This window comes from Neurospora tetrasperma (genome assembly GCF_000213175.1).
Source record: "Neurospora tetrasperma FGSC 2508 unplaced genomic scaffold NEUTE1scaffold_81, whole genome shotgun sequence".
NCBI classification, from domain to species: domain Eukaryota; kingdom Fungi; phylum Ascomycota; class Sordariomycetes; order Sordariales; family Sordariaceae; genus Neurospora; species Neurospora tetrasperma.
Window position 1 is genome coordinate 5281022 of NW_009799179.1, and position 26870 is coordinate 5307891.

The 26870-nt window shown below is 50.5% G+C and overlaps 6 protein-coding genes across 6 annotated transcripts; 3 read left to right on the forward strand and 3 right to left on the reverse strand.

Moving 5' to 3' along the window:
• Nucleotides 1-2533: 2533 nt before the first annotated feature.
• On the forward strand, nucleotides 2534-4199 carry NEUTE1DRAFT_91283 (uncharacterized protein; the record flags this gene model as incomplete). Its single annotated transcript, XM_009858032.1, has 2 exons — nucleotides 2534-2618; nucleotides 2707-4199. 2 exons carry the CDS (start codon nucleotides 2534-2536, stop codon nucleotides 4197-4199), a joined length of 1578 nt encoding a protein of 525 aa, XP_009856334.1.
• Nucleotides 4200-4770: 571 nt separating this feature from the next.
• On the reverse strand, nucleotides 4771-7621 carry NEUTE1DRAFT_142565 (uncharacterized protein; the record flags this gene model as incomplete). The annotated part of the gene is made up of 3 exons (XM_009858033.1): nucleotides 4771-7334; nucleotides 7411-7549; nucleotides 7607-7621. 3 exons carry the CDS (start codon nucleotides 7619-7621, stop codon nucleotides 4771-4773), a joined length of 2718 nt encoding a protein of 905 aa, XP_009856335.1.
• Nucleotides 7622-8987: 1366 nt separating this feature from the next.
• NEUTE1DRAFT_150191 (uncharacterized protein) lies at nucleotides 8988-11721 on the reverse strand (the record flags this gene model as incomplete). Its single annotated transcript, XM_009858034.1, has 4 exons — nucleotides 8988-10070; nucleotides 10132-10508; nucleotides 10559-11359; nucleotides 11431-11721. 4 exons carry the CDS (start codon nucleotides 11719-11721, stop codon nucleotides 9095-9097), a joined length of 2445 nt encoding a protein of 814 aa, XP_009856336.1.
• A 1879-nt stretch (nucleotides 11722-13600) lies between these two features.
• NEUTE1DRAFT_91293 (Saccharopine dehydrogenase) lies at nucleotides 13601-15432 on the forward strand (the record flags this gene model as incomplete). The annotated part of the gene is made up of 4 exons (XM_009858035.1): nucleotides 13601-13915; nucleotides 13984-14397; nucleotides 14468-14533; nucleotides 14721-15432. 4 exons carry the CDS (start codon nucleotides 13627-13629, stop codon nucleotides 15068-15070), a joined length of 1119 nt encoding a protein of 372 aa, XP_009856337.1.
• Nucleotides 15433-15852: 420 nt separating this feature from the next.
• Nucleotides 15853-18017, reverse strand: NEUTE1DRAFT_91296 (inosine-5'-monophosphate dehydrogenase IMD2; the record flags this gene model as incomplete). The annotated part of the gene is made up of 2 exons (XM_009858036.1): nucleotides 15853-17250; nucleotides 17465-18017. 2 exons carry the CDS (start codon nucleotides 17934-17936, stop codon nucleotides 16112-16114), a joined length of 1611 nt encoding a protein of 536 aa, XP_009856338.1.
• Nucleotides 18018-19810: 1793 nt separating this feature from the next.
• On the forward strand, nucleotides 19811-25616 carry NEUTE1DRAFT_133299 (uncharacterized protein; the record flags this gene model as incomplete). The annotated part of the gene is made up of 3 exons (XM_009858037.1): nucleotides 19811-24825; nucleotides 24918-25304; nucleotides 25547-25616. The coding sequence occupies 3 exons, from the start codon at nucleotides 19811-19813 to the stop codon at nucleotides 25614-25616; spliced, it is 5472 nt and encodes a 1823-aa protein (XP_009856339.1).
• Nucleotides 25617-26870: the final 1254 nt, after the last annotated feature.

Consider the following 26870-nt stretch of genomic DNA (forward strand, 5'->3'; position numbering starts at 1 on the left):
GTTACTATATAAGATTGCGTACTACTTTCGATATATTAATATAACTAAATAGTACTGTTAAATTCTTATTTTTCTTAAGTATAATATAGTTTTAGTAGAGTATAGTCCACCTTCTATTTGATTCCTATACGCCCGCTAACTAATCTATATAATATATAATAATAATTAAATTTATACCGAGAAGGTTATATTCGCTATAGGTAGCTCCTAGAAGGTTACCCTACGTATTATATACTTTGCGCGCGAGATTATTGCTAAATATACTATATTCCTCAGTATTAACCTCGCCGTTAGTATCCTTCTTAATAGTAATACGGTCGGCCAAAACGAGGGTAGGCAATTTACTGGACTTTATAGGGAGAATATTATAACGGGCATTTATAACCTATATTCTATTATATATAAATAAAATATTTAAGAAATCGGGTACCAGTAGCGGACCTCGAAGTATTATAATAGATTTATAGGATTTTTACGTAGATTACCACTAATAGGATGCTATTAGAAGGGTAGTACTAATTCGTTTATTAATTACAATTTCACTTTATAATTTCGCTAGCGAATATATATATTACTTAAATAATCTAATGTTACTCTCGGTCGTTAATCCGCCGTTATTTACCAATTGCTTATAACAGCGGAAGGGTTCGTAGGTTCGAAAAAACGAGGCAGTTAGAATAATCGAAATAATTAGAGCGGTCGAGATAATTGGAGAGATGGTGGGGATTAGAATAGTCGAGGTAGTTAGAATAGTAGAGGGAGAGGAAGCTAGAGCTCTAAGTATAATCCGTAATCTATTTAATAAGGCGGCGGGTATAGAGACTATATATTACTTACTAATAGTATTTACCTTCCTTACCCTTGTACTACTAATACCCGTACTAATACCCGTACTAGTACTAGTCGATAGATTACTACTATTACTATTACTCTTAATTACAATACGTAGATTAAGTCTAACTCTAGCTAATTAAAACTACTAACTAGGGGTCCTAATAGTACTTCTATAATTTAAATTTACTATATATACTACTAGCGTTAAAATCCTCTTATTATTTCTATTTCCATTATCTATACCGGCGTTTATACGGATTATACGGGCATTGGACTATAAAAACCGCTTCGATCGTCGGGGTTTATCCCCGTTACTAGGAAGAGGGCACTTAAAGGGTATAGTTAATATAGGCGCGGTAGTACTGGATATAAATCGTATGTAATACAGACTAGTAATTTAATTAGGATCCTTTAGTATTAATTTTAATCGATTCGGGGTATCTATATGAATATAGAGCAGTTATTAGATTGTAAATACTATTAAATATAGTAGTAATATAAGTAATTAAAGCTTCGGCTATTATTACGTATCGACTGATTTGCGGTGTGTGTGTGTAGCTGGCGGCTCTGCTCAAAGTGGGGACTAATACTATAATTGCAAGGCATAGTATGCGACAGCGATCCTTCCGTTTGCGATGCTGGATCTACACACATAGTCTCTGAACAGACCCCCTCTGCCTCCGTACCCCCCGCCCCACATGAAATGTGGGTCTCCTCGAACTTTGTGAGAGGAGGTCTGTGTCAATTTTGAGCATTTCAGCCGTCAAGCGCTGTAAATCCTATATAAACTAAAGCTTTTACTTTTTATATATCTCTTTATAATAAATTAAGGAAAAATGTTAAAATTAAAGAAAAGGTACCCGAAGGGTGGTCTTCTCGAGCTCTTTCTAAATATATTATTTTTATAACGCCCGGACCACTCGTTGAAGTAATGCAACCTCGAGGGGGTAGTATTCCATTTTTCAACTTTTAGATTTCTTTTCTTTTTAACTTTATCAAAAATGGTATAGATGAAAAAAATATATGTAGAGGATGGCCTCGAGAAGGCAGTTCTAATGATATTACTTTTATAAAGCACAGACCACCCGTTGAGGTAATGCAGCCTTGAGAGGGTAAAAGCTTTAAAGTTCAAAGCCTTGCATCTCAACGAATATCGATCGTAGAGGAAAACTAAAACTATCATTAGAACTGCAATAGAAAACTGTATATAAGAATAACTTTTATCTATTTATAATAATTTTGCTGGATTTATAATATATAGTTTATTCTTCTGCGGCCCACGGCCAAAATACTCAAAATTGGCTCAGACCTGCTACCGCAGAAACGGGTGGGGTGGGGTGGTTTTGGAGGTGTGGGTCTGACTGAGACAACTGCACACACACCCTTGAACTTCTAAACAGTGGACTGTCACTGGACCATACGCAATGACGCGCTGTCATAAGGCTGCAAGGATCCCTACAGGAAATTGTTAGTCAGCAGCTGATAGGCCACTGATAGAGCCTAGACTAGCTATCAAGGTACCTGCCCCTCCAGCGTCAACGTTCGGGTTAGAATATGGGGAATAGGACTTCCTCCGTTCCACACCAACAACACCAAACCACATCGAAGCATAGCTCGCTCAACATTCACGATACTATACCTTGGGCGTCGTACTATCACTTATAGGAATGTTCCTACGAATCACCGACCGTTGCCCATCATGAACTGTCAAAAGTGTCGCACCCCGCTCAAGCTGGACAGCTCCTTAGAGGACTTGAATCCAGCAGCATATGATCTGCTCGTGGGTACGGAATCTGTCATTGTCCACTACCGATTCTGCGGTCCTGCTGCGTCATGGCTATTTTGGGCTCCTCCATATCTGACAAAGTCTAGCCACCCACTCTCAACAAACGCCCAAGAAAGCGCTGTCCTCTATCTCCGAATCATCGACGACACACCGATCCCTCCATGAGCGCGAGAGGAGATCACTCTATGAAAAGGCGTTGCGGTCATCGCATCAGCCCATGTTCAAGAGGCATGCCGGACCAGGCCGAGGTGGAGGAGGGGACGGCGCACTACGAGACAATCCAGCCATGTCATTTGTATTGCTCACTGAATCTCAGATTGCGTCCTCCGACGCCTTGTCTCTCCAGAAGAACAACCGCTCATCAGCCCAAGATTTATTCTCCGATACATATAGCAGCAACAACAACACCAATAATAACAATGTGGGAGCATCTGAAGAAGACGACATGGCTAATGCCCATCTGTCGGACCAAATGGAGCGCATTCTCAAACTGTTCGAGGTCATTAGTGCTCGATCCGACATAGACCACCCAATATGTATTGAGTGCTCCGACATGCTGGTGGAGGAGATGCAAAAGAAGCTCGAATCTGCCAACCGGGAGAAGGACGCATATGTCAACTATCTTAAGGAGCTAAAAGCCTCCGAGCCAACGGACGAGGAGATTCGAGCACAAGAGGAGGCCACCCGCAAAGCGAAGCAGGCAGAAAAGGAGTTGCTGGAAGAACTCCAGGCCCTCGAGCAGGAACAGGCGGCCCTGGAGAGGGAGAAGCTTGAGCTAGAGGCGGAAATACGCGAGGTGGACATCAAGGAAGAAGAGTTCTGGCGAGCGCGAAATGCCTTCAACACCACCTTGATCGATTTCCAGAACGAGCGGGACAGCATCAACAGCAAGTTCGACCATGACTCCCGGCAGCTGGAGAAGCTCCAGCGCAGTAATGTTTTTAATGATACATTCTGCATCAGCCACGACGGCACCTTTGCCACCATTAACGGCCTCCGTCTCGGGCGCATGCACAACGTCCCCGTCGATTGGCCCGAAATTAACGCGGCATGGGGCCACGCCCTCTTGCTACTCGTCACCGTGGCTGAGAAACTCAACTTCCGCTTCGAAGGCTATGAACCGCAGCCCATGGGCTCAACGTCGCGCATCGTTCGCATCGAACCTGCTTCAACGTCCATGGCATCATCCTTCTACCCTAGCCGACCCGTGGACGCCAACGCCCCACCGCCGCCCGCCAAGCGGACCGTCCTCGAGCTTTACTCCAGCGGTGATTTTCCCCTCGGCTTTACTTTTATTCATCGCAAGTTCGACACGGCCATGGTCGCTTTTCTCGAGTTGGTGCGCCAGCTGGGCGTTCACGTGCAGGAACAGACGCGGAGGGAAGGGAATCCACTTAGCCTCCCTTATCAGATCCAGGGTGACAAGATATCGGATGTCTCCATCAAATTGGGCGTTCAGCAGGACGATAGCTGGGCTAAGGCTTGCAAGTTGACGTTGACTTGCTGCAAATTCTTGCTCGCGCATGCAAGCAATGTGAGTGCGTCATCGACGGCGAGGGCGAATGCCTTGGGGTTGTAAAGCTTTTGAGTATATCGTTAGGGTCTCGGCGTTGACATCCTTTTTGGGGGACGGGAAATGTGCATTGATATGGATGTTACGAATGTGTATGAACACGGAATTGGTTGCACGATTATGATTACGAGGCGTACGAAATATTGGACTGCTGCGGAACATTCGCTTGGAAGAAAGTACGTAACGCATAGATGGGTTGTAGGAAGAGCGAAGCATGGTTATCTGGAATAGGCGCGATGACTTGAATGAGCCATGTAGAACATAATGGGAACCATAATACCAACGAGTCTAACATTTGGACAAACTCGTTACTCGAGGTAGTATTTTTGAACAACTTACCCGTAGAAGTAGACTATCTGAGCCTGAAAAAAAAACGACTTCCAACCACTCTTTAGTTGTCAAACTCGTTCCCTCACCACTTCCTGTCTGCCTCTTCAATATTATCACCAGCCTTCATTGTTTCTAGAAAATCCCGATTCAGACCCCTTGGATGAATACCCGCTCCCTATAGAGAAAAGAATAAACAAAAAGTCAGCAAAACACCATGAGTTCCATCTACTCAATCTCAAGCCGACCATCAACATGGTGCATGCAAATTCAGCTTTGGCATCTTACCAGAATGTTCATCATCTTCATCACTCTCCTCCTCTCCCTGTTCTCCATCGTCTTCATCCGCATCCTCCATACCATTTTCGTCATCATCATCATCATCATCCTCATCCACATCGACCCCCGCTCTCAGCAACGCCGCCTTCTTCCCCTTCCTCCTGTTGTTCCTCTTTACCCCCTTCATAAACGTCTTAAATCCACTACTCATACCCACCACGGCCTGTAAATGTTTGTCCATCAGCGTGATCGTTGTCGTTGTTGTTGATGACAACCCTCCTCCCGGATGCGACTCAGCCGCCTCGGTCTCCGCCAGCGCCACGGCCGTTTGTAGCGCGTTGCGAATTTCGCGCCCGTTCCATTTAAGCGCGAGGACGGAAGGGTGGTGGAAGGCATATTCCTTGGTTGATTGGGGAATGTAAAAGGATCTCTTCCCTCCTCCTCCAACTTGCTGGTTATTAGTACCGTCTGATCCATCTGAAGCAGAAGCAGAAGCAGAAGCAGAAGCAGAGGACGACGAGGACGAGGACGACGAGGAGGAGAAAGATTCCCGTTCCAACCTCTCAAACTGATACCCCCAAATCTTTTTCCTCTCTTCCTCCCCCAGCTCAGGATAATACAGCGCCACGTGAATTCTCGAGGTAAACGCATCATCAAAGGCCGCGACCCTGTTCGTCGTCAAAAAGAGCACTCCGCGGAAATACTCGAGCGCTCGCAGGAAGACGGACACCAGCCCGTTGCGCTTCAAGTCCCTCGTCCGCCGACGTTCCAAGTACACGTCTGCCTCGTCCAACAGGACCAACGCGCCGAACCGCTCGCCGAGTTCAAGAAAGTAAGAGAGGCGGCGCTCGACGGAGGAGGAGGACATGGATGTGGACAAGTCGCCGCTGGTGAGGGCCAAGAGTGGCCGCCGAGCTAGTTCGGAGATGCATTCTGCTGTGCAAGTCTTGCCTACACCAGGGGAGCCGTGTAAAAGGAAGATGCGGCCGAGACCTTTGTTGCGGACGAAATCGGTGGGCCAGGGGGCTAGCGCTGAGGAGGGGGAGGAGGAGGAGGCTGTCTGCTGTGGGGTGAGGATATCTTCTCTACCCGTATCCGCCGGAAGGGGGGGTTCTGTTGTTGACGAAGAAGAAGGAGGAGCGGCGGCGGCGAATTTGCCGATCAAAGACTTGACGGTCAACTTGATGGCCGGGTCCAAGACGAGGTACTTGAATGCATCGAGATCAGGACGGACGGGGCCGAGGCCAGAGAGATGGATGTAGGCCCAGCGCCGCTCGGAGAGAATGAAGGCTGGGATGGTGGGGGAGAGGACGTGGAGATATAGAGAGGCATTGTCGGGGAGGGAGTCGGTTGTGGGGTTCAGTTTGTCGAAGCCGACAAAGGGGCTTGGCTCGCTTCGTTGTTGTTCGCGACCCTCGTCGTTGGGAGGTGAAGATTTGTTGTTGCTACAGCAAGCAGGGCAAGCGCACTTGGACTGTACCTGCGGAAGGATATCCAAGTTCAGATGATCCCGGTTGCGCCGCGGTCGATCTCCTCCGTCGCCGAACCGCTCCCAGCCTTCGCAGTCGACGATGACCCGGCCCGTCGTCTGATACCCCCTTCCGCTCGCGGCGGTGTCGCCGTTGGTCACTTGCCCATCATATTCCATGTACGAAGGCTGCTTAGCCAGCTCCCAGTACAGCCTACCAAGCTTGACATTCTCGGCGGCGACTTCTGCAGCATGAGTGACAAAGCGCTCGGGGATGACAGACATGGAGTTAATCAGTCGCTCGCCTCGCCATGCTGAGATGGTGCACGACTTCATGCGCCTGCGCAACAGGCCACGGATGTACTGGATATTCCAGAACTCGAGATAGTAAGTATTGTTGCCCTCACCGTTGCCTTGGGCATCATAGGGGCCCTCGAGACGGACGAGACTGATGATGTATGGCACCAGGGTGCCGTCGCGGTCGCGGTAGATGACGGCACCCGGCTTAAGCAAAGTCCAGAAATTATCAAAGGTGGCCATGGGACCGCGCGGGTCCTCCTGGCGGAGTCGTTCGGCCACGAAGCGCTCGGAGAAGGTCATCTTCAAGAAGGAAAGGAGCACGTCGATGTGCTTGGCTGTGGTGTCTGCGTACTCGGCGTCGTGACAGCTGGGCTGATTGAGCTTATATAATTCCAGCTCCTTCCAGTGGTCGACGAGGACTTGGTAGGGGGCTCGGATGATACCGTGCTCGGGGGAGAATTCGCGGTAGTAGAAGACGACGGCGGAGAGGGCGGCTTTGAGGTGATCTGAGTGAATAACCATCTCGGTACGGTCTTTGGTATGAGGCTCCCGGTTGCGCCGGGTACGGGGTAGGTTGTCGCTGCAGTCGCTGTCGGAGCCGGACCAATACCGATCAGGCGGAGGATAGTGCGGCTCGTCGTAGTAGTCACTGCCGTTATATCTGGCGTAGACGGTGGTTCTGATTTCGAGAACTGGGGTGGGCTTGGAAGTCTCCTCGAGGTCGGTGTTGGAGGCCTTGGGATCCAGGGGCTTTGCGCTCTCCCGTGCTATTTTCTCTGTTAACTCTTGTTCTTTATTTCGATCCTGAAGATACCTTTACGTTGTGGTTTTGGCAATACTCACTTTCCATAAGCCGTCCGTTACTGGTGCAGTACTGGATGCTGTAGAGGATGTCCGGCATTTCATCATCCGGAATCCGCTGATGCTTGACGGTCTTGAAGCCAACGGCCTCGAAGCTGTCAACCGACCCTGATTCGTTGACCTGTGTGGTGTTAGCATCATGTTATCTATGTGAGTTCGTGATCGAGATGAGACATACATCCATCGGAGCCATTCTTCTTCGAACAACCCCGCTTATGTTAACTTCTTTTTTTAAACAGGCAGGAAGAGGACAAAGCTTGACTGAGTAGGAATTGAGATGGAGAAGAAAACACATAAGAAAACGAAGTGGTTACCCCTCTTAAGTAGGAGCTAAAAATATTATACATCGACGCCAAGGCAAGATTGTGAAGTCCTACTGTGCCACTTGGCGACACAGCCTACATGCGGATTTGTCTGACTGCAGATGTGAGTCGACAATCCTACGATCCAATTGTACAGCCCAATATTAGTTTGTTTGTTAGCTCGAAGCCTCGAGTTAACCTCTTTAAGCGTTTTCATAGTCAATGTATTCGTGTCGTTTCATGATCAAGGCGTGATCTTACCTTAAATACTCTGTCCGATATTCAATATATTATACTGAATCTCATTGATAACTTTCTAAACTATACCCAGTTATTCGTCTGATCCATGTGAGTTTTGGGACGATTTGAGATGGATTTCGTCCGGCATACCAGGAGTACCAAATTGATTAACGACCAGTATTAGCTTATATGCCATTGGTTCCCGCTTTTGCTAAGTGAGATTTCGTTCGTGTTTAATATCGGATCTACACTTCTGCCTACACATATCTGCTCAGTGGGCGTGTCTGCCTAGGAGGATATGACAACGAATGTAAGCTGTGTACGGTAAGCTTGGAACATGCCGAGACGTCGAACCATATGGGACTTCATGAGGTAGTCGTGCATAGTATCACTTTGTATGAGCGAAACGACGGTTGCACTGTTTGATAGCTCAAGTATAGACGGCTGTGAAGTGATGCCAACCCGGGAGATGGTGTCCCTCCACTGCGTTCCGTATTTCATAAACTCTATGTGACCTTTCGTAGGTCTAATGAACACTAAAGACGCCAGAAGAGGTACTCACAGTGGACGCCGGATGGTTTGTGTTGCCGAAGCCTGATGTTCAAGTGATATGATACACGCCAAGGTCAGACTGCGGGCCTCACAATTGATCCCTGGGTATCACCACAGATACCCCAGAAACACAACTTGTTGCTTTGGGATCAGTACCATACTGACGTTGAGTCCTGCTTCTTATGTTACAGAGCCACGGACTTGCTGAAAATCTTGGCGGGGTGTTATCCCCATGGAGCATGTTGTTGAACAGTTATGATACTGCACCCGTTGAGACATGCAAGGCCACAGCCCTTTCCTATCGTTCAAGAAGCATATACCTATTTGCCAGCGTTAGGCCAAGGAATGCCCGACTGGGGCTTGGTTTGTATCACAGAGAGGGGTTTGAAGCTTCCCCAAGGTAGGCTTCAGCTACCTTGAGCTACCCCGGTTCCCTCAGACACTGAGCGATCAGATCAGTTGGCCAAAAGGGGCGGGCTTGACAATGTTTGGAATATTTTCTTTGATATTTCTGGTTTCCGCGGTAGGCAACTTCGTGTACTGTTGTCTATCTTCAATAATGATTTTTTTCTTCACAAAATGACCGACCAATTTCGTGGCCGTGGTGTGGACTCCACTGGAGGAGACGAAGTGGTGAGATCTAGAGACAGCCGCTCCAACTTGTTGCTAAGTGTCTTGCCCAGCCTCACTGTGTCGGGATTCTGATCAAGTCGGACAACAAATGTAGGCCAATCCGATTGAATAGGTTGCTCTAGAGGAGCAGAGTGTATATCCGTGTCGGCCTCGACGTTAGCGAACTTTTTGAGCAGTTGCACGTCTTCGGGTCTCATCGCACTCGTCAGTACACGTAATACCGCTCGGGCAACGTAGACACTCTGGGCTTGCTCCCACATCCCCTTTGTTGCGAGAAGGACCGTTGACCGGAGCGTCTCAACATGGGGCGCCGCTGGGTTTTGGGCGATCGCATCAATCGTCATGTAGGCGAGCGCGCCCAGGAACTGCATCAAAAAGCTGTCCAAGGCTTCGAACCCGTGGCGAAGGTAATAAATGCGGATAAGTGTTTCGAATCGAACGGTAGCGTTTATGTAAGCGTCGTGTGGCGTATAGGGCGGGATCGTCTTGCCCGACAGTGTCCCGTTCCTCCATTCAGACGTAACTATGGGTCTTAGTATGTTGATGAGGATGAAGTAGAAGTGCATGTGCAGCTTGATTTGGTGAGGCGTCACAATTTTTCGCGGGGAAAGAGGTTCAGGTAGTTTGTGCAGCCAGTCAACCAGCCTATTGTAGAATCCGAGGACTTGAGGGATTGACAAATTCAAAGGGAGACCATGATCCCGAAAAGAAAGGAGGGAGAAGTCGTTCATGATGGTCCAAAGTTCAGCTTTCGCCTTGAATAAGAATCCCAAATGTGTAGGAAACCGTGATTGACTTGCGGGGTATTTTACCCAAATCTCACCGTACCACTGCGGATTCTCGATGGGATCCGGTAGGGGCACCTGAGGCGGATGCCTCATTATGGGAGTCCGGAAGTAGTGATATGAGTTTACACTAAGAAGGTTGTGAGCAATCACGGCCGGTGAAGTGGTTCAAGATCCTTGATAAGACATACCTCTGCCATGTAAACACTACCCAAGCCGTGAACTCTCTGACATCCCGCATCTCCCGGTCCATATCAGGTTGTGCAGGCCCGAAAAGGTTGATTTCATGGGCCATCTCGATCGCACGAAGAGAATAGCGCCACCCGATCTTATCGGAACCGTTGAAAAGATAGAGAACGTTTAGGAGAAGCCCGGCTTGTATGGTAGTTAACCGCCGTTCTTCCCATTCCCTCAGTCTTCGCTCTCCATTTGGATCATTTGACAAGGGTATAGGTCTTTCGAGTTCCGAGTCGATCTCAAAAAGCCTCTTGGCTTCTGCCAAGAACAAGTAAACGATATTTGCGGGGTTCCAGTACTCTGCCCGACCTTGGAGCCCACGGTGGTGGTACTTGAGAGACCTGTCAGTAGTGAAAATTACCAGGAACTGAAGATACGTACTGATCCTATGCAGAGAACTGCATTGACGAGGAGTCTAGAGCAAAAGCGATGACGGCCGTTCGCCATGTCATCAAGAAAGTAATCAAGATGAAGGAAGTAATTCCAGCCATAGTCGTACATTATGTAGTCATGAAGAAACTTTCGCAAAAGGGCATCATCAGTGCTCACTGAGGTCCACTGAGATGGCTGCATTTTCTCTAATCGTGAATTTTCCACAGTGGCGGAGTGGTATGGCTTATGATATGGATCGCTGTGTAAGTCAACGGCAGAACCGTGGGTTAAATAGGGGTTAATGCTTCGGCCTGCGGTCGAGACCGTACAATAAGGTTGTTGCTGAGAGCCGGAAAAAGATGGATGTGTCAGATGCTGGCGGTGCTGGGCATTTACAGCAGGAATACCGGGGGCAGACCGCCGTAAGACGCAGGCATAAACTTCGGAATCGAGATAGACGTTGTCGTGACGCTGCAAGAAGGCAGGCATGTCAGGCAAGTAGGGAAACTCGTATCGATATCCTGTCTCGGGGCCCAAGGCAAGCTCAATGAGAGCATTACCGAAGGTTATATGGCGGAGAATGGCGGCGGGATCGGCGCCTCTCCGGATGCGCTGGAAGACCTCTTCAGCCTCCTTTTCGTCCCTCGTCTGGAGGATTTCAAAGACTTTCTCGGCAGCCGATTTTGAGTTTTGGAGTTCATCATACTTGCGCTTGAGAGCTTGAGCATGGGTCTCGGCCACATTGGTGTCATATTCACAGTCAGTGCCGCGGTCATGACAGGCAGAGCATCTTGGACGCGTGCCATTACACTGCACAAGGAGGAAAAGGTGAGCCAGTGACCACTTGAAATGTACACACAGCGTCCTGGGTCTCAACTCACCTTGGACTTGCGCCTCCGACATGCACCACAGGCGGCAGTGGTTGCCTGTCTCTTTGACCGACCTGTTGGGACAGCGGACCGAGCTTGGGTTTTGGTGAGGGTAAGTTGTTCGGTAGAAGTACTAGTGGGCGAGGCCGAGGCGGTCGATCTGACGGGGGCTATGGGTCGTGAGGCAGCCTCTTCCAGCCCGACTGGTAACAAACGCCGCAGTGAACCCGAGTTGGTGAGAGTCGAGTTGAGATCGTCTGATGAAGAGGAACTACCCTGTGTGGGCTCGGGTGTCCTGGCCATAGTCAAGTTCGAGAAATCTGTCGAGTTCCGGATTGGGATATCATCATCAACGGGATGTCGGTCGGGTCAGAGTCCAAGATCGGTAAGTGGGTGTAGTCGGGGTTCGAGGTCAGTTAAAGTGTGAGTGCGAGTGTGTGAGTGGTGCGCGGTAGTGACTCGAGTTGATGAGGTGTGAAGTTGTGCTAATGTCAGGTTGATGATGTCCAGAGGTCTTGAGGTCGCAGAGTGCTTAGGTAGCCTTTTTTCCCTTTTTTTCCCTTTTATTTTTTTTGGTGGTTTTGCTCCTGTGTCTTTTCCAGCCAGTCCACGGTGCGGTAGAATCCTACAGTGTTCGACTGTGCGAAGAGTGCGTCAGTGTGTACAGAGCTGAAAGTAGGTAATGAGAATAGGATGAAGGTAGGTAGTTGGTTGTATATGGAAGAAGTACATGAGAGAAAATTCCAACGCCGCAGATGATGCGTAGGATGGCCGATCTACATGGGAGGTAGGTAGTCTTGGGGGGGCACGTTTCGGATAGCACCGCGAGCCCGCGACCCCTAACAAAGCGAGCCCCAAAAAAAGAACAATTTCATGATGGCTTCTTCTTCAACAAAAGGGCACGCGGATCCCTGGACTGATGGGCAACCATGACGGAATGTAGCTTAGTTCGGACTTTGCTCCGACTGCCGAGGGGATTCGCCATCCATGAGTGGTTGCTGTTGGTGGTGTTGCATCTCCACGGCTATCTCCTGGTGGAAAACTGGCGGCGATCCTGTTGTGCAACCGCTTTTCCATACTGGTGAATCCAGTAGTCGGTCCAGTCCGTTCCACAGCTAGTGAGCTGAGGTGGCGGGTGTGGAACGGGGGTCGTCGGGCCCGGTGGAGGGGGGGGGAGGGGCAGCAGTTGTTGGCAGGCTATGGCGGCTCGGACGGGTAGGCGAATGCCCGGGGGAGACCGGAGATACAAGGGAAGGACCAATGTGGAAAGTCAAAAAGGGAACCCTTACACTATAAATTCTTATAGGGTTTGCCAAGCAAGCCCGACCTACACTACCTCTACTCCCCGTTGGACGACACGCTGGCCCGCACATGAGACATCCATGGACGAGTCGGCTGGCTGCCAGCAGAAGGGAATCCATCTTTGGGTCCAGCGAGCCAGCCTTTCCAGGTCCTCGGAATCTCGGAAATCTCTTTTGGATTGTCCAGACTCTCGTCCAAACTGCCGTCCAGAGTGCTGATGCAGACAGGCAAGCCCAGAAAGGGGTTGGTCGGCCGGGGGCTGCTCCGACGAAACTGCGAAAAGTCATGACTGCAACCTCAAGGTGTTAAGATACTGGGCAGCTTCGCTATGTTTACACTGACAGTTGCCCAAAGAGGTCCATCGGGCCAGTTGCCGTCCCACAGGGGCACCCATTGGTCAGCACTTCCTGGCATCTTCAAGTCCCGACCAATTCACATCCGCTCTGCCATCCACGCCATGTTGAAGGGCCATTAACACATCACAACATGTCAATTTCAAGCCGATGACGGGAGTCGCGATGCGAGGGGGATTCTGCTTCACGATTTGAAAACATGTGGTAGTAAGCATGGAGAGACCATCAACCATGGACATGATTACCTCTAGGGATTAGAGGTATTCGACGTATATTCTGTACCAAGGTACCTACCTCTCAGAAATGCACGCTCACAAAAATAATATGGGGCCAATCCTCCAAGGGGCACTGGGGCTTCCCGTCTCTCCCCATTCTGCCAGCCTGGCGGGCCCTGTTAGTTTTCCCGCAGTGGCAGTGACTCAATCAACCCTGGCAGCCCATCCCGCAGGCCAGGCCCGATCTCGCCCTGGCCCGTATAAAACAAATCTCTCCATTATCCATCTTCAACTTTCTCATTCTTTGTTTTCCATAACTCAACGTCCCCTTCACAAAAATGGCCCCTACCGTTCTCCACCTCCGCAGCGAGACCAAGCATCTCGAGCATCGGTCTGCGCTCACCCCCACCACCACCGCCGAGCTCATCAAGGCTGGCTACATCGTCAACGTCGAGCGCTCCCCCGAGCGAATTTTCGACGATGAGGAGTTCGAGAAGGCTGGCGCCACTCTGGTGCCTGAGCACAGCTGGGTCGATGCTCCCAAGGAGCACATCATTGTTGGCCTGAAGGAGTTGGAGGAGAAGGATTTCCCTCTCAAGCACGTTCATGTTCAGTTCGCTCACTGCTGTAAGTTTTGCCACGTCCAGCACTTTTTTGGTGGCCAGGAGAATTATTGCTGACTCGAGACAACACAGACAAGCAGCAAGCTGGTTGGGAGAACGTTCTTGCCAGATTCCCCCGCGGTGGCGGCACTCTTCTTGACCTCGAGTTCTTGGTTGATGAGCACGGTCGCCGTGTGGCTGCTTTCGGCTTCCATGCTGGTTTCGCCGGTGCCGCCCTTGCCCTGGAAGTGTGGGCTTGGCAGCTCAACCACAGCGAGCCCTTCCCCGGCGTCGAGAGCTACCCCAACGAGGATGCTCTGATTGCCGACGTCAAGAAGGCTGTCAAGGAGGGTGTTGAGGCGGCTGGCCGTCTTCCCCGCGTGATCGTCATTGGTGCCCGTGGCCGTTGCGGCTCCGGTGCCGTCAGCGCTCTCAAGAAGGCCGGTATCCCCGATGAGAACATTCTCGACTGGGATATGGCCGAGACTGCGAAGGGCGGTCCTTTCAGTATGTTTTGGAACCAGCACACCCCTAGGATTCGCCAAATTTGGAACAGAAGTACTGACTACCATCACAGAGGAGATCACCGACAGCGACATTTTCGTCAACTGCATCTACCTCACCAGCAAGATTCCCAACTTTGGTATGTGTATTTCCCTTCCTTTCCCCCCTCCCCCTTTTCTGGGGGACAGCTAAGTCACTACAAAGCCGGAAATTCGGTCTCACTCCCAGCCTGGCCCTCATCCACATATTCCAGCCTCCTCCAGCAACAGCCTTCCCCTCACCAAAAAAACAAGAACCGGGAGCACCCTCAACTAACAAAGTACCAGTGAACATGGAGTCCCTCCAGGTCCCCAACCGCCAGCTCCGCGTGGTCTGCGACGTCTCCGCCGACACCACCTCTCCCTTCACCCCGGTGCCCATCTACACGGTGGCCACGACCTTCGACAAGCCTACGGTTCCTGTCGACGGGCTGACCTCGGGTCCTCCTCTCTCCGTCATCTCCATCGACCACCTCCCCTCGCTTCTGCCGCGCGAGGCTTCCGAGGCGTTCAGCCATGATTTGCTTCCCTCGTTGCTTACGCTTAATGACTGGCAGAACTCGCCTGTCTGGGCGAGGGCGAAGCAGTTGTTTGATGAGAAGGTTGCTACTTTGCCGGAGAGTGCCCTCCAGAAGTAAAAGGCCTCTCTTTTGAAGAAAAATGAGCACGGGCGGAGGAAAGTTTACGGACTTGATCGCTTTTTATGAGGGAAAAAAATAAAAGGACGTATGCAGGGACCGAAATTTCTCAAAAAAAATAAAACGAAGCGTAGAGAAAAGGAGAACGGATGTGAAACAAAATTCAAAAGACACTTGTACATGACAAGAGACTAGAAGGGAATAGCTCATGAAGATATGACGGACGGACGAACTAAATCAATAGATGCCGACAGACGGCTTCATTCCTAGAAAAAGGCAGAAGTAGACAAGGGCAGTGTCGAGAAAGGCACGAGAGTAGAACTTGGTCATTTCACTCAACTAGGGAAACTGTTCACGCAAGTATGGATATCACACATTTGGACATTGGAAATTTCCCCTTACGATGAGAGTCTTCAAGGATAAGTCGGTTTTGTTGAACAATGCTTTTGAACATTTCGATAATCATCCTGTTTCCGTACGGAAAATACCGCAAAATCATGACGTTTATCTTCACAATTGTCCGGACTCGAATTCTCTTCTGACTGCATAGAGTACGGAGAACAACGCGAACCACGAACATCGTACAATCATCACGCCACTGGCAAAAATAGCGAGTATCATGATTGTGTTGCAGAGGATGGACGGCAACAACTGACGATCGCATCCATGATCAAGTAGCCAGATGCAGATCACAGACGGGGATGCATCGATACACGAACCCACAAAAAACACACACAAAAACGCAAACACGCACATGAATAATTCAAAGGACGAGCGAAAATGGTGTGATCCATCAAGAACAAGTTCCCTTTTAAATTCCAGGCAACGTCGCCTATCGACGTGCTCAAGCCTTCTCTTTTACAGGCTGAATCTATCTGCGTTCTATATCGCACAACATCTTGATTCCGTGTGATCCCTCAAATAGTTCCCATTTCAACAATCCCATGATATCGCCACCGAACTCCATTGCAACCCGCATAACCCTTTTTGAAACCCAATCATCCAAATCCACTGACCATTCAGGATAGAAAGCTGAAGCGTTTAAGCGTAAAGCTTCTTCTCATAAGACTCCATGTTAACGCCGCCTTCCAGCTGGGCGCTAGCAGTGCGGATCTCGAAACGAACAGTGCCGTTCTCGACACACTCGTGGAGCTCCTGGAGGCTGGTCATGCCGCAATCCTGCAGAGAGTGTTTCAACCCAGCAGCAAGATAGGGGACGAACTTGTTGATAGATCCTCTGTGAGCGACAGCGCCAGAGACACCCTGGGCAACGAGGATGCTGTCACCCTCAGAGAAGTAACGAGCGGTACCAGCGTTGCTCTTCTGCGCGTCCTTGCCACCACCGCCGGCCTTCTTGTCCTGCATGGCGTCGATGGAACCCATGCCACGGTAAGCCTTGACAAGCTTACCCTCACGGGAGACGAAGGAAGTACCGGGAGATTCGGTGGTACCGGCAAGGAGACCACCCATCATGACGGTGGAGGCACCGAGAGCGAGACCCTTGACGATGTGGCCAACGTTCTGGATACCACCATCGGCAATGCAGGGAACGCCGAAGCGAGCAGCGAAAGAGGATACGTTGTAGACAGCAGTAGCCTGAGGACGGCCAACAGCCATGACCTCCTGGGTAATGCAGGCGGAGCCACTGCCCATACCGATACGCAGACCGTCGACACCAGCAGCGATCAAAGCAGCAGCCTGCTCGCGGGTAACAACGTTACCGCCGATGACATCGAGATCGGGGAACTCCTTCTTGATCCACTTGATCATCTCAATTTGGTACATGGAGTTACCCTGAGAACTGTCAAGGATGACAATGTCGAGGCCAGCGTCGACAAGCTTGGCAAGACGGTCCTTGTCCTCGGGACGGGTACCAATAGCAGCGGCGCAGATGAGCTGCTTGGAGTCCTTGGTCTTGGAGGCAAGGGGGAAGTGAAGGTTCTTGGTAAGATCGGAGCGGGAGATCATAGAGACAAGATTGCCCTCCTTGTCAATAATGGGAAGCTTGCCCTTCTTGGACTCGGCAAGGATCTTGTTGGCTTCGAGAAGATTGACACCAGCGGTAGCGGTGATCAGGTCCGTAACCATGACTTCCGAAACGGGCTTGTCAAGATCAGTCTCGAACTGAATGTCGCGGTTGGTGACGATGCCAACGAGCTTGGAGCCTAGATGGCCAGATTCTATTTGAAGCAAAGTCAGCACAAGCTCCCAGAAGCGATGTAAGAATTGTGCTGCAGGTTTCAAAAAGTAGGGTCCAATCAGGATTTTCAGTGTATTTGTTTCCTCATGACGCATAGGTCGATATGGTGGAACGAAAGTTATGATTTATAGGTTTATCATCAGGAAGACCAGGGGGAAGCAGAGAACAGAAAAGCGGTGGGAATAGACTCTTACCAGTGACCGGGAAACCACCGAAACCCCACTTCTCCTTCAAGGCCTTGGCCTCGCCGATAGTGGTGTCGCGGGTGATGACGACGGGGTCGAGAATGAAGCCGTTCTCGTAGCGCTTGACCTTGCGGACCATGTCGGCCTGCTCGTCGGGGGAGCAGTTGTGGTGGATGACACCGACACCGCCCTGGAGAGCCATGTGGATGGCCATCTCGTGCTCGGTGACGGTATCCATGGGAGAGGAGACCAAGGGGGTCTTGAGGGTGATACGCTTGGTGATGGGCGAATCGAGGGTGACGGCCGAGGCAGGGAAGCCAATGTAACCCGGAAGGAGCAGGAAATCATTGTAGGTAAGGCCGCCCTGAAGCTTGGAGTCCATGAGGTCACGGATGTCGAGGCCATCGCGACGCTCATACTCCTTGAGGACCTCCATGGCGGAGGTGTGGTCAAGGAAGGTGTTGTTGCCGTTTACTGCCATTTTCTGCAATCAATGAAGATGAGAAGGGCAAAATGATGCAAGGGCAAGTGATGTATATTAAAGACAAAGGGTTGATTCTTTGGGGGGAAGTCAGCGACGGGTATGTAGTGGTTGGATCAGCCGACTTTTCCCCCCCCCAAGAAAACGAAGAGGAAAAGACAAGATCTGGGAGTTTGCCTTCGAAATTTTTTTTTATGGTCCAGACCCTGCAGCCCCCGACCGCGGGGCTTTCTGCCGGGCGGTGGGTGGTTTGAAGAGGGTCGCATGTGGAGTATAGCGTGACTCGATGAATTCCCTCTGTGTCGCTATCATTGGGCTGTGGGAATTAGCCTACGTTTATGTTAAGACCGGACTTTTGCATTTCAACTTCAGTCTGGCGCCGTGAAGAAGCAGCGCCGATTTTACATTTCATCCCATATCAGTCATCTCATGTCACTTCCATTGCCATCTATGTCTGCAGATGAATTTCGATTGCAGTTTACCCAGTCGGGAATTTCTCCGTTAATGTCTCTGGTTATCCTTTGGGTTGCTTCAGCGGGGGCAAGGAGGGAACATCATGAAGTTGTCCTGAGTCATCCGAGTCCGGCTGCCTCGCTGACTAAACCTAGCTGTCGACTGTCTACAAGTACTGCCATCCTCCGGCTTCAGACACAGAGAAATTCGATGTTTCGGTCATGTTGGAATTCGGCGGACCTGGCTCCGCCCGCTCCGTTGTGCGGAACGTCCGTGCGGCAGTTTCAAGTTTACAGTTGCGCCCATTCGGCCCTTGCGGTCTTTTGTAGGACCGCCAGCGGGACTAGGTGCCCGAATGAGGTCACCCGCCAAGAGGATAGGGTACTGTGTACCTAGCTCGGGAGGGAGCACTTGGCTCGAGCTCAATCTGGTCTCAGCGAGCTCAAGCCTCCCGTCGAGGTCTCCCCTCGTCCCGTCTCTGGTTGCTAGGGCGGCACAGGGCGGGCAGACACATGGGATGGTAAACAAATGGGCAGCAGCTGCAGGGCAAGTCCGGGTGGGCAACGGGCAGGGCGACCACCGTCCACAACAGGCCACCACAGGCAGCCAACCACTGCCGGCCGCCGCATCCAAATCTCGTGTTCCCCCTCCATTTCCCAACCGCCCACTTTCTTCTTCTTCTTCCAAGCCCAAGTGGAGGGCGGGTACTGCAAGTCACTGGACACCCCCCATGTCCGTCTCGCTTCTCCAAGAGCCTACAGCCCGCCAAAGCCGCCTCGCACTTGCCTTGCCTCGCCTTGCTTGCTATTGCATTTTCCAAAGTCCCGGTTGTCTGTTTTGTTTTGGTGCAGGAGAGCAGACGGAATGAAGCTATTCCCATCATAGTGCCTTGATCATCGCATTCCTTTGTCTCGTAGGTGTGCCAGTTTCCCTAGAGATATCGATTCCTTCACGTGCGCTGCGCGCAGTCAACCTTCCATTTCCGAACTCGACCCACGAGTGAAGAGACAGATCTGAAGCCGGTTAAGCGCCCGCGCGCCATGTCCGCCAACTTCCAACTGCCATCATCCACCACTCCGTACTTGTTGGTTAAGTTTTAGGTTTTAATATATCATCGCCCTCACTACTCGTCCCGTACGCATGCCCGATTCAGTTCACGCCTATCCCGCCCCCCAATCTTTACTCGCTCTGACAAGGCGACAGTGAACAACCGTCGAGTCGTCCCCCCCCGACCACCCGCTTGGCACTCAACTCGAGCCTGATCTTCGGCCTGCTCCACACTCACGGCAAGACGAGGGACGATCCGCGCAACCGCATCGCAAAGCCGCTCGCTCTGATGTGGCCGGCAACCCTCGGTCTCTACGAAACGATTTCCGCGTCCAAATCCTCCTTCCTCCGGTAGCCTCGACAACTCGCCCAACATGTCGTCGTACAAACCGCACCCCCTTCGTCAGACACAGACCGCCGACTACTCGGTTAATAGACAATCCTCCACCACATCAACATCATCATCAGGGTACTCGGCCTCTTCCATAGGACAGTCGGATATCAGTCGACCCATTAGCTCCTTGTCTACAGCAACCAGCGTCTACTCCCAATATGGACACAAGCGGGGCCAAAGCGAGGCGAGCCGACTACCCCCAAGCCTGTCTGGTGGCTCACACACCCTCCCGTCTACGCCGACAAGCGACAATATCTACAAGAATGCCCGCCAGTCCCTCCGACCGACATCTCAAGCCTCTACGGGAGCAGCGCCCGCCAGCAGCAGCATATCGACTGCGGGTTCGAGAATCGCGCCGCGCACGCCCACACCAGGCCACCACGATCGTGGAAAAAGTGTTGACATCAGCAAGCTGTCCATCGGAGAGTATGAGACCTCAACTACCCATCGCGAACGCGGTCAGAGTCTCGACAACGGCAAGCCTCTGGCGACTGAGCGCCCACGGATATCGCCTACGGGAACTGTTCATGAACGTCTAGCAAGCTTCGATGTCAGCAAGTCCTCGGTACCGGAACGTCCGCGGATATCGCCTACGGGTGCCCTCCACGAGCGCGGTCATACTATCGATATGGGCAAATTATCGATTAGCGATAATACACGTACTTCGTCAGGCATGTCTCCGACCGTGACATCGCCTCCAGCAACTTCTCCAACGACCCCTTCAACGCGAAGACCGGCTTCCATGTTTCTATCCAGATCAGATTCTGTGCGTGGAGGAAGTGACAATGGGTCAATGGCTCTGGTACACGCACACTCGAGTCCCATTGCCCTCGCTCGTCCGGATCTGGAAAAGTTGGGTCGTTCATCGACAAGCCAACTCCGAACACTTTCTCAGTTCGCACAAGATGGAACGGCGGGAGAGCTTGCCATGATATCTCCGTCGCAGGAAGTTGTTGGTCTTCGCGGACGCCGTAGGTTGCAAAGAGCTGACAAGTCTGTAGCGGCGCGTCAAAAAAATGGCGGCTTTGGTTGGGAGACAAAGTGGATGGACAAGCAACGGCAGTTTCTACAGGCTTATGAATACCTTTGCCACATTGGTGAAGCGAAGGAATGGATTGAGGATATCATACAGCGTCCGATCCCCCCGATTATCGAATTAGAGGAAGCTTTGCGAGATGGAGTTACTTTGGCCGAAGTGGTCGAATCCCTCAACCCTGAAAAGAAGTTCCGCATTTTCCGCCATCCTAAGCTTCAATACCGCCATTCAGACAATATCGCCATTTTCTTCCGTTACCTCGATGAAGTCGAACTTCCCGACCTCTTTCGATTTGAGCTTATCGATCTGTACGAGAAAAAGAACATCCCGAAAGTTATTTACTGTCTCCATGCTTTGAGTTGGCTTCTCTTCCGGAAAGGGATTGTCGATTTCCGCATCGGGAATCTGGTCGGCCAGCTTGAGTTTGAAGACCATGAGCTGGAGGCGATGCAGAAAGGCCTCGATAAGCTGGGGGCTAGTATGCCTAGCTTCGGCAATATGGGTGCCGACTTTGGAATTGAGCCAGCTGAACCCGAGGAGACGGAGGAGGAACGCATTGAGAGGGAACTGGCCGAAAACGAAGAGACCATTGTAGAGTTACAAGCCCAGGCCAGAGCGGCGCTTCAAAGGATACAGCTCGGCTACACTATGCAACATCTGTGGGATAATGAAGACTGGATCATTGATCTCCAGTCTCGTATTCGTGGTGACTGGGCTCGCCAGGTGGCGGATTACAGGCTCCAGATGAAGAATTTCGCGGTCCAGCTTCAAAGCGCAGCGCGCGGTTTCCTCGCCCGCCATCGACATGCAGAAACAAAGGCACAAACAAATTTTGCGATCGAGTTGCAGAAGACAGCACGTGGATTTATTGCTCGTCAGCAATATGCACAAACATGTTTCACGATTCAGCTACAAAAAGCGGCGCGTGGATATCTTGCTCGTCGCCAGCAGACACAAACCGAGGAGCAGTTCAAGGGCAACGAGGATGTGGTCTTGAAACTCCAAAGTATGGTCAGAGCGGCCAAGGTCCGCAATGTGATTCGGGAGCAGCATTCACAGTTGGAGACGGCAGCGGGACCCCTGCGAGACATTCAAGCGACATTTCGAGGATTTCTGGCTCGAAAGCAGCTCGCCGTGCAACATGAAAAGACAGAGAGCGAAGGCGCTACGATTGCTCAACTTCAGAGTGCAGTTCGTGGTATGATATTGAGGAAGAATCTGGAGGAAGAAAGAGCATCCTTGGAAAGCAACATTGAAGCCATCACTAGTCTTCAGGCTGCTGTAAGGGCCATGAAAGCGAGAACTGAGGTCGATGCTCAGCTACAAGCCCTTGAAGGCTTTGCGCCACAATGGACAGCCATCCAAGCTGCCTTCCGCGGCAAGGTTGCTAGGTCCGACGTTGATGTCACTAAGGAAGAGTTGCAGAAGCATTCAACTGAGATGGGCCTTCTTCAGTCCCACATTAGGGCAGCGGCAGTGCGGAGGGAGATATCAGAGCAGCTTGAAAGCATCGGGGAGACGGAGGATGCCATCATTGATCTTCAGTCTATGGTCCGAGGTATGCTTGAACGTATGAGGTTATCCGACGATCTGGATGCTCTTACTCAAGAGACACCCAACATCATTGACCTTCAAGCACACATCCGCGGATGTCTTTACCGTAAGGAGTGTGGCGAGTTGTTGGATGAGCTTGCAGTCAATACCGAGGAGATCACCGAACTGCAAGCCCTTGCTCGGGCCATGTTGCTTCGGAGCGATGTTGCAATGGTCTTGGATGAACTGGAACAAAACGAGGAGTCTGTAGCGGCGTTCCAGGCTGCTGCCAAGGCTTTCGTGGTCAGAGCCAAGTACGAGGAGAAGAAGCGCTTCTTCCGGGAGAACATGCAAAAGGTTGTCAAGATTCAGAGTTTCGTACGAGCCAAGCTTCAGGGTGAAGCCTACAAGAGCTTGACATCTGGAAAGAACCCACCAGTCAACGCCGTCAAGAACTTCGTCCATCTTCTGAACGACAGCGATTTTGACTTCAATGAGGAGGTAGAGTTTGAGCGCCTACGGAAGACCGTTGTCCAACAAGTTCGGCAAAACGAGATGCTGGAGCAATACATCGACCAGCTAGACATCAAGATCGCACTTCTCGTCAAGAATAAAATTACCCTTGATGAAGTTGTCAGACATCAGCACAACTATGGCGGACATGCAAACAGCCTTCTCGCCAACAGTGTTATTTCAAATGCCAACCAGTTTGACCTTAAGGCTTTGAATAAGAGTTCCCGCAAGAAGCTTGAGTCCTACCAGCAGCTGTTCTTCACCCTTCAGACGCAACCTCAGTACCTTGCCAAGCTCTTCAGGCGTATCCGCGAGCAAGGAATAACGGAAAAGGAGTTAAAGCGGATTGAGCACTTGATGATGGGGCTGTTCGGCTATGCGCAAAAGCGGAGAGAGGAATACTACTTATTGAAGCTTATTTCCAGGTCGATAAGGGAAGAAGTCGAAGCATGTGCCGCTCTGCAGGATTACCTGAGGGGTGACTACTTCTGGACCAAGCTGCTCCAGAATTACACCCGATCCCCTCGCGATAGGAAATATCTCAGAGATCTCTTGGGACCCCTCATCAGAGACAACATTATTGAGGATCCAGCGCTGGATCTTGAAAGCGACCCCATGCAGATCTACCGGTCTGCTATCAACAACGAGGAGTTGAGGACCGGTCGGCCCAGTCAAAGACCTCTGGATGTCCCTCGTGAGGTTGCCATCAAGGATCCTGAAACCAGAGAGCTCTTCATCGATCATCTGCGGGATCTCCGAGAGATCTGCGACCAGTTCCTCCTTGCCCTGGAAGACCTGCTTCCTCGCATGCCTTACGGCCTGAGATTTGTGTGTCGGCAAACGTACGAAGCTCTCTGTCAGCATTTCCAGAGGGATCACCCGCAGAATGTGCTCCAGTTTGTAAGCAACTGGCTCTGGCGCTTCTACCTCCAACCTGCTCTCCTCGGCCCAGAGTCATATGGTGTCACGGAAAAGCAAATGAGTCCCCTCCAGAAACGTAACCTCGGCGAGGTTGCAAAAGTCTTGGGCCAGATTGCATCAGGTAGACCATTTGGCGGAGAGAACATCTATCTCCAGCCTCTCAATGCTTTCGTCGCCGAAGCAATCGAGCGCTTGGCTCACATCACAAATTCCCTTATTGATGTACCTGACGCTGAGAAGACATTCGACATTGACGAGTTCAACGATCTCTACGCCAAGAACAAGCCAACACTGTACATCAAGATGGCGGATATCTTTTCCATTCACAATCTCATCGCTGCCGAGTTGCCTTATCTGTGCCCGAGCAGAGATGATATGCTGCGCGAGATCATCCAAGATCTCGGTAACGCCAAGAACAATGAGAATGAAATGACCGCAGGTGGGGCCGCTGATATTCAGCTGTTCCTGACTCCCAAACTGCACGATATGGAGGATCCAGAAGCAGAGACTAAGGGGCTGTTTATGGAGACCAAGAGGTGCATTCTGTACATCATCCGGGTGCAAACGGGTAATAACCTGCTTGAGATTCTTGTCAAGCCAATTACCCCGGAGGATGAGCAGAAGTGGAGGACAGTTCTGCGCGAAGACTTTGGCGACAACTCGAACACCCGAGGCGCTTATTCGGAGGCGAACATGATTGATGTTACGCGCATGAGTTACTACGACCTGAAGAGGACAGCACTCGAGAACATCCTCAGGTTGGAGCAGATGGGTCGTATCTCCAAGCAAAACTACTACCAGGATATCCTCAACGCCATTGCGCTGGACATTCGTACAAAGAGCAGGAGAAGGGTTCAGAGGCAGAGAGAGCTCGAGGGTGTCCGTCAGACACTCGGCAATCTTCACGAGAAGGCAAAGTATCTGGAGCAACAGCGCAAGAGCTACGATGACTACATCGAGCAGGCCATGGCTACGCTGCAGAACAAGAAGGGGTACGTATATCAATCACCATCCCCAATGTCTCCCATCTCCCATCTCTGGTGGTTCGCATGCTAACAAGTCCTTACTTACCCCCCACCTACAGCAAGAAACGTTTCCTTCTCCCCTTCACCAAGCAATACAACCACCAGCGCGAGCTCGAGCGCTCCGGTCGCGTCCCCAAGTTCGGCTCCTTCAAGTACTCGGCCCGCGCCCTCTCGGACAAGGGCGTGCTGGTCTCGTGGACAGGCATCCCCGAGCGCGACTGGGGTCAAATCAACATCACCATCTCGTGCGACGAGGTCGGCATTTTTAGTCTAGAGGGCAGCCGCGGCCATATCCAGATGCCCGGTGCCAGCGCCCTGGTGCCCATCGAGGACTTGCTGCAGGCGCAATTTGAGGCGCATCAGTTTATGAATTTGTTTGAGGGGCAGCTGAGGCTGAACGTGAATCTGTTGTTGCATTTGTTGTATAAGAAGTTCTATCGGACTCAGTAAGTGGGTAGGGTGTGGGAGAGGGGAGGGGAGTGGGTGATTAGAAGTAAGTAAGTGAGAGTCGAAGAGTAGGTAGAGAGTATCATGGAAGATTTGGGAGGAGGAGGAGGAGGAGGGGAACTTTCTACGTCAGGGGAGGAGGGAAGAGAGAGCATAGGATGGTATGGCATGACATGCATTGATATATCTCTCTAGCCGGCTGGCTGGCTTGGGTTGGGTTACTTACTCACTCTCTACACAGTTCTATCGCTTTGCATTTGAATGCATGGACGGATGGACGGGACAAACGGTGTCTTACGGAGGAGGATTAACAGTGTTGATGTTTGTCTTTGTTATTCGATTGGGAGAAAGTTGTGAGATTTTTTTTGTTTTATTGTTTTTTTTTTTTTTTTTTTGATTGATACCACCAAGAACTTTTATTGGGTTTTCTTTTTCGTTGTAGCCTAGGTTATATCACTCTTCCTTTTTCTTTTTCCCCCCATTCATACTTATTTGTTGAACCTGAAACTGAGTTGTTGTGATACTCAAGCTTTAAGAAGATCCAGAGTAAAAGCTTGCATCGCACTACATTCTATCGACGATGTACTTGTAGTCATGGTATGGTATGCTATGGTATTATATATGCTCTCTATAGCTCAACAGCTTGGTATCTCCTCTTTTCCTCTTTTCTTTTTCCCCCCTACCCTCGTAGTTTCTTCTCAAGTCCTGCTTCGATTGACCATCTCATGATTCTCTCCAACTCACCTCTACAAAGCAGGAATGTCCAGGCAATGCAAGAAAAACCAAAAAAAGCAGAAAATTTCATAACAAATGCACACGATGCGAGAACAATAGAAGATGGAAAATAGTCTAACAGTGATACGCACACAGCACATCCAGGAACACGTGTAGAAAGAAGGATGGAAAAGTATATACAAGTAGCAGAAGCAGCACAATGACGCGAGCGCGGAAAAAGATAATAAGAAAGCAAGAAAGGTAGGCAGGTAGTGAAGAAGAAGAAGCTAAAAGAATGAAGGCAGGGGGAATAGGGAAAAAGAATATGGATAATCAAACACTAAAGATAAACATTACATTAAAAGAGACAAAGGTAGATAGATAAACATGAGAGGAGGAAGGAGAAACAGATGAGATGAGAGAAAGCTTTCTTCATCCCTTTCGGTCAATCCTCTCTCCCCCTTTGATTTTTCTCTCTTTCCCTCTCTTTTTTTTTTCTTCACCTCGGCTCCTCTCTCCTCACGCCCCCCAACCAACACTTCAGTATCCCAACCTTTTTTTTCTCTCCAAGTTAAACCAATCAATCCACAAAGCTATAACGACCCCCAACTATACAACCGCCAGACTGTCCGTCCGTCCTTCCATCAATCCATCCATCCGATCAATGCATACACCAGGAAGAACATGATGACGATAATGATGGGGGATCGGAACGCAAAATGCGCGGTACAAGAAACTTTTTACAAAGTCACAGACGACTGACTGACTGTTGCCCCAGCTCGACCAGGAAAGAAGAACCAAAAAACAGGAGAAGAGAAAAGAGGTAAAGGAAGCAGAAGTTGATGAGAGTA